We start from the raw sequence: 12020 nt of genomic DNA on the forward strand, positions 1-12020 counted from the left end.
CGAGAAAAAATCCAAGGCACTCTCTTTGAACAGTGAAATGCTTTATGGTGGCATGTAAACCCTGCAAGTGTTTGGGCATCCGGCCTTTACCAGGTAGTCAAAAGCTGCTTTGCGTGAGTTTTTAAGTGACTTCTCACTTCAGGGTTTGGATTTAATGTTGGAAACTCTTAGGCTGAGAAAACAGATCAAATCCAATGGTGCCAATGGCAAAACACAGCAGCAGCTGAACGTGGGAATGCTGGAATGATGGAATCGGGAATGTGCCTTCAGAGCAACGTTGCCCCCTGTCTCAGCTTGCCCCGTGCCACACAGGAGATTTTTTTCAAACACAGATGTCAGAACTAATCATGTTAGCCAAACCTGCAGACAGCAGCCACATCCTCCCCTTCAAGCCTCCTCAGCAGAGAATGTAATGAGAAGCCAATCATGTGTCTGCTCTGATCATCACAGCCAGTCACGTACCTGTCGAGTTTTAACTGAGCTCACAGGGAGCCAATCAGACTCCTTCTTTCATTCTCTCCCTGTCCTACACTGTCTGAGTCGTTTTAAAAACTTTGTACATCACTGCACCAGCATGAGAGAGCTTCAACAGGGACAGAGTAGAGGGATAAAAAATGAGACGGGGCTGTACAACTTTTACTACAAGTGCTTGTGTTCCTCATTAATCCGTCCCTCTGAAATATTTCCTGACAGTCTCGGGTAGGAAAAGTTTTTGATGCATTTTAATTCCTCGCTCTTTCAATTAGTGTTACCGCAGCACAACAAGCCTTCTGACCAGTTTTTTTCTCTCTTTCTCCAAAGTGGGACTGAGCAGCTTTTAACAGAGGAAATTATTCCAGGGGCCGGCCCACTGCTGTGCTAATACCCTCATCGATTTTCATTTTGGAACAGCCCTCCCAGCTGATCAATCTCCCTCCGAAAAACTCATCGGCAGCTGGCCTGGGAGGGGGTGCAGGATGGTTTAACTTGGGATTCACTGTCTGATCCAATGTGTGTGTGTGTAGAGTTCATGTCCATCCCCCCTCCCCCTCTCTTCCTCCACCGCTACCACCTCTGAGGCCAGGGGGGGCGGCTTGGCTGTGCGGGTAATCCTTCAATTGAATGTGGGTCAGTGAGCGGGGCTTTGCCTTCGTCACTCAGCGGAGGGGACAGACAGAGAGGTCGTGACCCTGGTCATCCCGCGTGCACACACAAACACATACATGCTTGTGTTCGCATGCCCCCATACACATGACAAAGAGCCAAACACAAGACACACACTCACTCACACACACACACACACATTAATACACAAACAAAAAGGGCATGCATGGATGGGCAGCCACACACACACACAAAACTCACACAGACCAAAACAAGCCGCAAAACAAACTGAGAGCACAATTGGGCAGAACTGAGAGAAAGAGATATGGAGTGATGAGAAAATGAATCAGGTATCTGATTGACAACTGGTCTTCTTTAACAGATTATATGAGGGAATGTTCTGATCCTGATCTTAACTATCAGATCAAGTGGATCCAGGCATTTTTTATCTGATTGGACATCATCAATTTGAGCCACAATCCGATCCTTAATGTCAACAAAAAATGTCAACAGTGTGGAAATATTTTTTACTAGAAGCTGAAAACAGTCCAAGAGGCGGTAACAGTAGAGATGCATTCAATACTATGAACATCTACTTGTAATGCAGCCCTCAAGATTACGATATCAAAAATCCTGGTCAAGGTGAGCTCCTACTGCTGGATATAGAAAGTACTTCAGAGCTCCTTACAACTTATTCTGATAACTAAAATCTTATACAAGTACCTTACAGTATAGAACATAAAATAGATGTATGATAATATGAAGAAATAGCTTTGTGATTTAAGCAATGCTTTTTTTGCCTGTGTTAAATGCCATAGCCTGAGGCGGGGAGAGCACACCTCCCCTATCTTTCATGTGCACACATGAAAAGCCAAGGCAGGGGGAGCATCATCAAAGACCCCTTGGTACAGAAGAGAGCGAGCATCAGTGACAATACATGTGACACTGATAAAATGAGACACAGAGGTGGGTTGTAAACCAAGGCTGCTGATGCTCTCCCTGCCTGGAGGTGGGTTGTAAAGCAGTTTGCAAGGGGAAGCAGCAAGAGAAGGCACAGTGAATCAGTTTCAATAGAACAAACATTTAGCTATTGGCTGATTAGATGTGTAGATGTAAACAGCTGAGCTGTCAGCTGATAGGGGTGCTATGCTCAATATTTGGAATTTTGACAAGCCTTTACCACACATTTTTGACAGATAAAATGCTTATCCTACAAGTCTAAAAAAAAAAAAACATTTGTTGGTTGTGCCTCCAAAAAGTTCGAATGCACATTGTGTTGCAAAGTCAGACATTCACAACTAAAGTTTATCACCAGAAGCTCTGACAGCTGTGAAAACACATGAAGCCAAGACAGAAATACTCAATGTTGACTCGTCTCCTGTGACGGTGACACAGTGACTTGCCCCAGAAAAGACCAAATGAGGCTAAAACAAACACATAAATGAGGTGGTTTCAAATGAGCAATGAGAGAGAGACGGAGAAAGTGGGAATCAGACAGGATGTGAGACGGATAAAGAGCCTGATAAGATAAAATAACAAACAGGTTTTATCTGGTTACAGGATTAAATCTGTCTCTAACACACACACACACCCAAATATCAAAGAGTCCTAATTAAGCTGCTCTGCATTCAAACTTATTATCCTCCACATCATTAACATTCCCCATCACAGGCTCGGCACTTTATCTAAGAGAGAGCAGGCAATCATGAAATATTCATGATTTATTAATCTGAACACAGGAAAACAAACAATGGCAACCAAGGGAGTGTGACACCCTCTCCTGCCAAACTGCGGCGAAGAAACACGACTGTGTGTGTCGCTCGCTTGCTCGGCACTCTAAATCTGCGACAGGAAGGCATCGCCGCGCTGGCATTCAGGTGAACGCCGCTAATTCCCACTCATAATAGTGTTTTAGTGAGATAAGGTGGAGAGAAAATGTTGCTGGTTCCCTTCACTTGGCCCAGATCTGCTTCTGCCGCTCATTCTGTGGCGGTGTGTCAACAAAATGTCAACCGCCGCACCGTCATTAAAGGAAAAAAAATAACAGAGGGAAATGGAAATGTGGCGGGGAGCCATCGGGAGCCAAATCACATCAGTGTTTCCATGTCGTTCTGATAAAGAGGAGAGCGACAGGAGGGGGAGGAGAGAAGAAGCAAAGCAAAAGGAGGGAAGTAGATGGATGTGAGGAAAATGCTCAGAATAAAAGGAAGAAGAGGAGGAGGAGGAGAGGTTGGATTCTTCCTTGAGAGATATTCTCGAGTGGGAAATTTCCTGCTGATGAAACAGTTGTGGAAATGAAAACACCACAGCGCTTGGTTGATGTTGCCGCAATTGACTCCTAATGGGTAAATGAATCCTGCTGCACACACGATTTTCTGGACTCTTCGTTTCTTTATCCCAACTCACTTACAACACCACTCACTATTATCACTCAATCTCACACCCAATTCCTCCTCTGCTTAATTTCCTCTCTCTCCGTCTCCTCTTGACTTTCGTCTTCACTAAATCTCTCCCTCTCTTGCTCTCCGACGCCCTCCTTTTCCTCCCTCTTTTAGTTTTCCAGTCCCCTGGGTGACCTTGCGTGGCAGCTGCCAGTGAAGTAGCTAAAGTACAAAGTCAATACGAGCCAACAAAGCTGGTTAAGTATTAAATGGGGGATGATGACGCTGCTGTGAGCCTGGGAAAGTCTCAACAAAGAGAAAATAAAAGGAATATATGCACTCGGACTTTAATGGAACACTCAATAGTAATGACGGTGTACTTCAGGCAATCGAGTGCTGATATGAGATGAGATTTGATCTTAGCTGTTTTCCCTTTGTAGAATAATCTACTCTCCAGTGGGAGCGGGAGCACTTCCACTACTTACAGGCTTGATTTAATGTTATGTGAAGTCAGCATGCCATTGTGTGCCATATAATAGTGACTTCCATGCACTTTGAGATCACCTCATTCATTTGTAAATCAACGCCTGAAGTGACTCGTCGCCGCAGGAGGAAGTCACAGATCATAAACTTTGACTTCCTATTTTAAAGAAATGAGAACTTGTGTTCCACTCATATGAGATCAAAATGATAAAAAAGGAAATATCTAGTAGGAAGTCTGCAACATACAAGGGGTTTTAGTCACCATCAGGGAAAAACGAGGGCGAAATCCCATTAAAAGAATGTGAATTTTAAATTGTAGTGCCCGTAATAGCCTTTCTCTGTCCTCTCCCTGGATCATTGTTAGGAAGCCCGGGAAAGTTAGTGGATAATGTAGCAGAGAATGGAGCCCTTTCATCAGCGCTTGCCCATGGAAGTGGACCCGACTGGCTCCAATTGAAAGCTATTGCCGCTACGAAAATCAATTCAATAAATGTGCCAAGCGTCAGGCTTGTGTGTGCGTTTGTGTGTGGGCAAGCAGCAGGAGATGGTTCAGATACCTATATCCAGGCTCCCAGCATGTCCTCCTCCTGCTGCATTCCTTTAGAGAGCAGCATTCCTCTAAAAATGCAGAAGGGTCAAAGGTCAGGAAGCAGAGATGAGCCTGGATGTAGTGGAGTCCTGAAGCACCAGCCTTTGCGATGCAAGCAGCTGAGTAGATAAGACCAGAGCCTGTCACATCCCTTCTTTATGAGGTCAAACTGCACACAGAGAGCATCTACATAATATACAGTTAGTCGGCCTGCCTTGGCAACGCTCCCTCTGCGAACGCTAACAGCTGCTCCGACACGTGTGTGCATTCCTGAATCTGCACCACAGACTCCCCGCAAGGCATCGCTTGTCCGCCCCCAGACTGTGGAAAAACCGAGGGCCGACTATGCGGGCCGGCCACATACAGATCCATTTACCTGAGAGAGCTGGCGTCAGGAGTTTTTGCCGAGCAGGCTGGCACCCAAAGGGGCTTTACATTAGATTAAATGAAAGCCATCCATTTGATTAAATCCAAACAGGCTTCTATGTCATAACAGAGAAAATGCTTTAAATGTATTGGTTTCACTGTGATGCCAAATTCTAAAGTACTCTAGAAAACTCATCACTGGACATAACAAGTACAATCAGTTTTAAAAACACAAGAAAAAGCCTCAATGCTTCACCAAGAAAGGTTAAAATCACTTAGACACAGAATATCAGGCATAAGCAATTTGAATGCGGAACACTGTAACAGCGTAAAAATGAGATTGGATTTAGTGAGTTTCAGCAGCCGTGCAATCAAATGTATTGATGCTGTGAAAGCAATAGCCAAAAGGCAGCAGTATTGATGGAAATAAATCAGCCATGGTGAGACACAGTGTACAGTGGAGAGAGTGGGCGGTGGAAGCTTGGGCGATCAGATGTGTCAATCAGCTGATTACAGCAGAGAGATGTTCCCGAAGACATGGATACCTCTGGGAAAACCAGGCCCGATCGGTTGGGAGACAGAGGCAGGCTGTCCGGAGACGACTGGAATGCCAGATAATGGATGACATATCTATCCAGGTGACACCGAGCCCAAGGCATCCAGGGAGTCAGCCCGGGGAGAAGGAGTGTGTGCGTGACGGTGAGAGAGGGGAAAAAAAGGATGACGAATGGATAGACAAGTGCATGCTTGTGAGGTTTTGTTGGAGCTCTTTTTTTTTGCATCATAAGTTTGTTCGGAGGATTGGGGGTTTTCAGGTTCACTTGAAGTTCAAGGAGTCACTTCCTCGTTCAAAGACAGACGTGTTTAGTTAGAAATCTGGGCCCACTGTGATTGATTGGAAATATGTTTGCATTAATTTTCCATATCTGTCCTTCCTTTAACATCAGCATAAGGTCTGTGTGCACAGTCAGTCCTACATTCCCCTTCTAGGAACAATTTTGACAAGTGCTGTTATCACATGCCGGAGTTTATCCAGGCTTTACAAAGGCAGGGATCCACAGGTCCATAAACGCACATCAAACCAGTGTCACTCACACACAAGTGAACCTGACAGACGAGTTCACGATGTAATCCTTCTTTTGCAAACACCAATCCATCGCCTATGATTTTAAAATAAACCAAGCATTCACATCCAGCTGTTGATCCAGGGTTTGGAATCATTAATTGTCATCCTGACAAAAGTGAGACCTCCAAAATTAGTGGTAATCAGCTGTCCCTGGGGGCTGAGAGTGAAAAAAAACAGACACCAACGCCTAGAAATTAAGGTGATAATTAACCTGTTTATGGGACTGATTTATTTCCACTAAATCGCACCATAATTCAACCATCTTACATAAACTAACCTGTATGTACACTCACAGGAAGAAAGCATTTTGTCATGACAACTTCTCGGATGTGATCGGTAAAAAAAAAAAAACTCCCACCATCGACTTTCACTTCATTTGCACTAACTACAGGGTGCAAATCAACATGTCGGTGCATATCCTGGTAGGAGGCTGCTGTGCTCCTTTGGAGAGGTGAATTCCTTCATAGGAAAGAAGGAAGAAGGAGGAGGAGGAGGGTAGGGGGTGTCCAGGGAGCTAATAGACTGGCCTGAGATCTTTTACAGCATGCTTAAAAGGGAGCAAGGAGGTGGAGTGAAGAGTAAAAAGCAGTCATGTAGTGGGGCATAAAAAGGTTGGTTAACTGTGGGCTGCAGTTTGGGCACTTTATAAGACTCAATGATAGAGTTTTATACGTCTTAGTGTGATTTATACGGATGTATTTGAAAAAAGTGGGGGTAAAATTCAACTCTGTGTTGCTGGTTATATGTTGTTTATGTGAAGGAGATGCATCCAAACACAGCAAGAGACTGTGTCAAAGCAGCGCTCTTCTCTGAATGTGTGTCTATGTGAAACAGGGACATAGGTAGCTTTATGTATGGACTTCACACCTAATGGTGAATATTTGGCTGGGAGCACTCCTGGAGGGTTGCTGCTTCCTTAATTTCTGTTTCTGTGACATTTTAATAAATCATTTTCCCAGCTTCCCTCTCCCTGTATTGTACAATTCCACCAGCTAAGAGGTGTTGTTTCATTCATTTTGGCTCATTTATAATCTAAATCCACTCTTATTCATCATATTCTTTTGTTTCTATTGTTGTTTCTGAATGTGTACTACTTCTTTTCCAAACTGCCACTTTTAAATATGAGTGAATGCTGCTGGCTTAAAGTTTCATTAAAGTAAGCAAACCTTCCCAGGTATGTTTTTAGTATGTCTGTGGGGACTGAAGCAAGCAGAAGAGAGAACATGGATATTTTTTCCCACCTGTGTTCTTAAAAATCATCAGAATTAATCAGAAATTGTTATGACCTATAAAGGAGTCCCGGTGACAGGCACCTTTGCCCTCAAAGAAGAAGTAAACCGGCCACACACGCACGCTGATTTCGTGCGTAAAAGTCCACGAAGAGCACATTTTCACATTGAACCACTTCAGAAGTGCCACTTACTTGTCATACTCGGCGTTATCCTTGTCACAGCGCGCGTCCTTGTGCTTCTGCCAGTCTTTGCCGTGCTTGCAGGTGGTGAGCAGCACCACATCCTCCGCGTTGTGGACGTGATGTAAGGCATTCCTGGTGTCCGAGCCGATACCTGTCAGGTAGCGCTTCCCTTTGAACACCAGCATGTATTTTCTAAAAGGTGGGATGGAGTTATATTTGAGGTACCCCCTGTCTCCCCCTGTCCGCGGGTGCTCCTTGGAGAAGAGTGGGATGGAGACGTCGAAGTTGGGCCTGAAGTTCTCGGTGCTGATGCTGGCTTTGGCCAACATAGCCTGGCCGATGTCGAAGCCCAGGTCTTCCGTGTAGTCCGGCCACGTCCCCGAGTACAAGTTAAATATAAGGTGGTTCCTGCCGTCATTCCACAGAGGCAGGTTCTGGACCTTGGTTTTCAGATTGTGGACGTATTGCGGGGACAGCTGGTCCCGGTCCAGAGTGTCCAGACTAAGGACGAACAGGCATGCCTGTCCGGGGTCAGAGGTGTAAAACCTGGACCCCTCAATAGTGGATAAAATGTTCTGGTAACTCTCCGAGATCTTCTCCCCTTTCTGCTGCGGGTAAACATAAACTTTGAATCCGTTTTTCTGACACAGAGAGAAATCAAAGCAGGAGTCCATGCGGCACCGCTTGCCTTTGTAAACACTCGTGTTGACGTCCCTCTTATGCCTCGGAGATATGTGCAGGTTATAATCCTCGGTGTCCGTCTGATCCCAGGGCAGGAAGGGGTGTAAAGGGTCCGAGAAGTGAGGCCAGGGCTGCTCGGGCCGGTACCCGTTCCGGCTGCGGTCATGCCGGCTCCTGCTCGCCGCTGGAAGCTGAACCCCTGCGAGGTAGAAAAGAAGCACCAGACATGCACCGGCGGAGAGCAGGATCAGGTAGCGTTTTTTGGCCTGCATGTGTCCTGGGAACAGGGGCGAGTTGTTTAGGAATAAGAAATGTAAAGTAGCCCGAAGTTAGGCTCTCACCAACCCCGGCTACACCGCTCCATCCTCCGGCAGCCTCCACGGATCCCCAACCCCCCTTCTGCTTATTCGGTTCCCAAATCCAGCAATTGATCCAGTGCATGTGGGCGATTTTAAAAGTATTTTCCCGTTCTCCCTCTTCTGTAGAGTTTCACCATATCGCACAGCGCCTACAGCGGGGCTTGGGAGCACCTAAGAAGCCCAGTGCTGCCCGGACCCTCTCGGACACAATCACATGCAGAGACTCGCTTCTCCAGCGCTGCTTCTCGCCCTCATTCAGGCTGCCTGTGTGGGGCTGATGAAATGGAAAACTGTCCGGCAGCCGTCTGGGAACTCTCTCCCCCGGCTGAAGCGGCAGGGGTCCCCGAGGCTCTCCCAGACGGAAAGGTATACCCCCGGTAAGGATGTTAAACTCGCTTACACATTGACCAGCGAGTGTGAAACCCCGTCGGTGTGGCCGCCGCGTCTGATCCGGACGCCTCGGTTTGTGTTCGCCCTATTCCCCCTGTTTTATCACTCCATGGTCCCGTGTGAAGAGAGGCAGAAACACGGAGGGGAAGCGTCGTAGCGCAGGGGCAGCTCAGCGGTGCAACTGTAACCTGACGAATCCCTGCATTTCTCTTCTTATTTCTCACAACCTCCCCTCACAGCCTCATACGCGCTGATTTAGAATAAAGAGCAGATCGGCGGGGAGCCACGCAGCAGGCGAAGTTATCCGGTCGATATGAGGGAAACAAACGCTCACCTCTTACTGAGCAAATAGAGGAGAAAAGGGTTCAAAAAGACGGGATTCCTTGATCCTAGTGTCCAATTACCGAGTGCTCAGTTGTTCCGATTGTTAGTCAGTAACATTCCAATCCCGACACGACGGCAGCTGACGCGACGTCCCATCGAAGCGCATCGCAGTCGCTCATTGGTCCGTCTGTGGGAACGGAAGAGGCGGGACTTGGGGGAATGCACCCATTCATAACCGGAGTCCTCCGCATGTGCGAATCATCTAATTGTGAGCCTCTGGAAGTAGTTTGGAAATGAGCCAGGGAGCGAAACAGCCTCACGGTGAAGAGGGCTAACACTTGTCAGAAGTTATACTCTCATAGTAATCAGGCTGAGTGGTTTCTGAACTCTTACAGTCCAGTCTGTTGTGCCTGCAAAATCTGTTTGCACAAATTTATGATGGATCATCATTCTCATTTCTGATAACCTTACCTTATCCATAGCACCATTGGTTTTTACTTTACTTTCTGATTCTACATTGATACACTGTAGTTATATCATTAAGTTTTTGTTGTTGTTTTGTTGCCACTTCCTTGTATATAACGCCTTCATTCTCAGCGTTTTTGTACATATGTAAGGCAAGGCAAGGCAACTTTATTTGTATAGCGCATTTCATACATGAGGGCAACTCAATGTGCCTTACATTAAAACATCAAAAGCATTGGAAACATTCAGACAGGCATAAAAGAGCACAATTAAAACGACAAATATAATAAAACATAGAAAAGAAAAGGAAAATTAGAAATATATTAAAAGTAAATTTAAAATTTGCATTTAAAGTGAGTTAAAATAAGCTAAGATAAGAAGGCAGTTGCAAATAAAAAAAGTCTTAGTCTTTGATTTAAAAGAGGTGGGAGTGGAAGCGGACCTACAGCTTTCAGGGAGTGTGTTCCAGATATGTGGTGCATAATGACTAAACGCTGCTTCACCATGTTTCGTTCCGACCCTAGGGACTGAAAGCAGACCAGTACCTGATGACCTCAGAGGTTGAGGTGGTTCATACAGTAGCAGCAGATCAGCAATGTATTTTGGGCCTAAAACATTCTAACCATTCTGAGCTTCTGTATATACTTTATCATTATTCTATTTTATTTCATCTTTATTTCATTTTACTTTATTCGTATTTATATCTTATTTTATTCCTTCCTCTATTAATATTTTGACTTTCTTACTTACTTTTTGTAAGAGCTCTGTAATGACCGAATTTCCCTCCCCAGAATAATTAAAGTATTTCTGATTCTGAACAACAAGCTTTGATTTGCTTCTTAAGTGTTTGTGTACACCCAGCATGCTTACATATAAATTAAATGCAGATTTAGTGACTTAAACTCAAAACTGATATTCATAATCAACCCAAATCAGCCCCATTATAGTGTTGATAGTGTATGCCCCAGGTACACAACCCCAGGTGATTTATTTTCACAGTTCATTCAAAGACATTCAAATTTAGCAGCATTGACTTTCTTAAATTCATAGCTGCACACATTATCCTTCACTTGTTTTGTCTTTAGCTTATTAAAGAAGTTCCTTACACCTAAAAGAAATGCTACAAACAGCAAAATAGACCAATAACATGGGAGTTCATAGCAGTGACACCTTTTTTAACTTATGTCAAACCAATATCCTTCCATCAATTATTTTGACCGCTTATCTCGTTTGGGTCACAGGGGGCTGGATCCAATCCCAGTTGACTTCGGGCAGAAGGCAGGGTACACCCGGGATAGGTCGTCAACCTATCACAGGGTAAACATGGAGAGACAGACAACCATTCACGCATACACTCACACCTACGGGCAATTTAGAGTGACCCATTAACCTGAAGAGCATGTTTTTGGACTGTGGGAGGAAGTCGAAGAACCCAAGCATGGGAACTCGAACCAGGAACCTTCTCGCTGTGAGGCAGCAGCACTACCCACTGCACCACCGTCAAACCAATATGTTAGATCATTTGTGCTGTTAGTTCTTAAACAAGTACAAAGTTCGGGCACAAAGTAATCGCACTAAGGGTTGTGGGACCTTGTGTCTCATATCTCATTGCAGAAAAATGATGTGATCCACAGGAGTTATGTATTTGAATCATATATATGAAATTATGTTTTTTAATTTGTGTATTGCTCGGTTGTATATGATGCTTGTTGGGACTTCTGTTGCAAACCAAATTGCCCCTTGGGGACAATAAAGATTTTCCAATTGTTCGAGTGGCATCCCCTTGAAAATGAAGGTCCTTGGGTGCGGATCTGGCTTATGTTTAAATCTTGCACCCATGAACTAGTTGGCCTGGGTTTCGATTCCAGCCTGTGGCGCCTTTCCCGCATTCCCCCACTCTCTCACCCCCTGTATCCAGCTCTATCCACTGTCCTCCCCACTCTAATAAAGGTGCAAAAAAGCCCCCCGCCATCCCCAAAAAGGATTGTCCTTTATGATTTAAAGTCTCACCTTGCATTGTCTTTAACTTAGAACAGACTCGATGATGCTGTAATGATAAATCAATACTTTGTGGTCAACAAACCAAAGTTTTGTTAAAGTTGCTGAGAGAGGCAGTGTTTAAAACAATGGTTTAAAAGTGGAGATGGCTTTGATGTGGAATTGGCCTTGATGTGATCTTTGCTTGTATCCCATACTAAAAAGCCTCAGCAAGCAGCAGTAGTCTCAGTTGGAGAAGATTTGGAGACAACAGTGAAAGGAAGAGGGATGCCATTCCTGTGGGGTATACAGACAAAAAGCAAAGTGTCATTTTGCAACATTTCTACTCACATAGCCTTTAGTCACTGTTTGTCATTGGCCA

At 45.0% G+C, this 12020-nt stretch overlaps 1 protein-coding gene across 1 annotated transcript in view; it reads right to left on the reverse strand.

The window, feature by feature from the left end:
- Positions 1-9371, reverse strand: part of ext1b (exostosin glycosyltransferase 1b) — a 156421-nt gene extending 147050 nt beyond the window's left edge. Inside the window, exon 1 of the mRNA XM_034705306.1 lies at positions 7452-9371. Coding sequence (XP_034561197.1) covers positions 7452-8395 — 944 coding nt within the window. The 5' untranslated portion in view covers positions 8396-9371. The remainder of the gene's footprint in view (positions 1-7451) is intronic.
- Between the last annotated feature and the right edge of the window lie 2649 nt (positions 9372-12020).

Source organism: Notolabrus celidotus, chromosome 16, assembly GCF_009762535.1.
Source record: "Notolabrus celidotus isolate fNotCel1 chromosome 16, fNotCel1.pri, whole genome shotgun sequence".
NCBI lineage: Eukaryota > Metazoa > Chordata > Actinopteri > Labriformes > Labridae > Notolabrus > Notolabrus celidotus.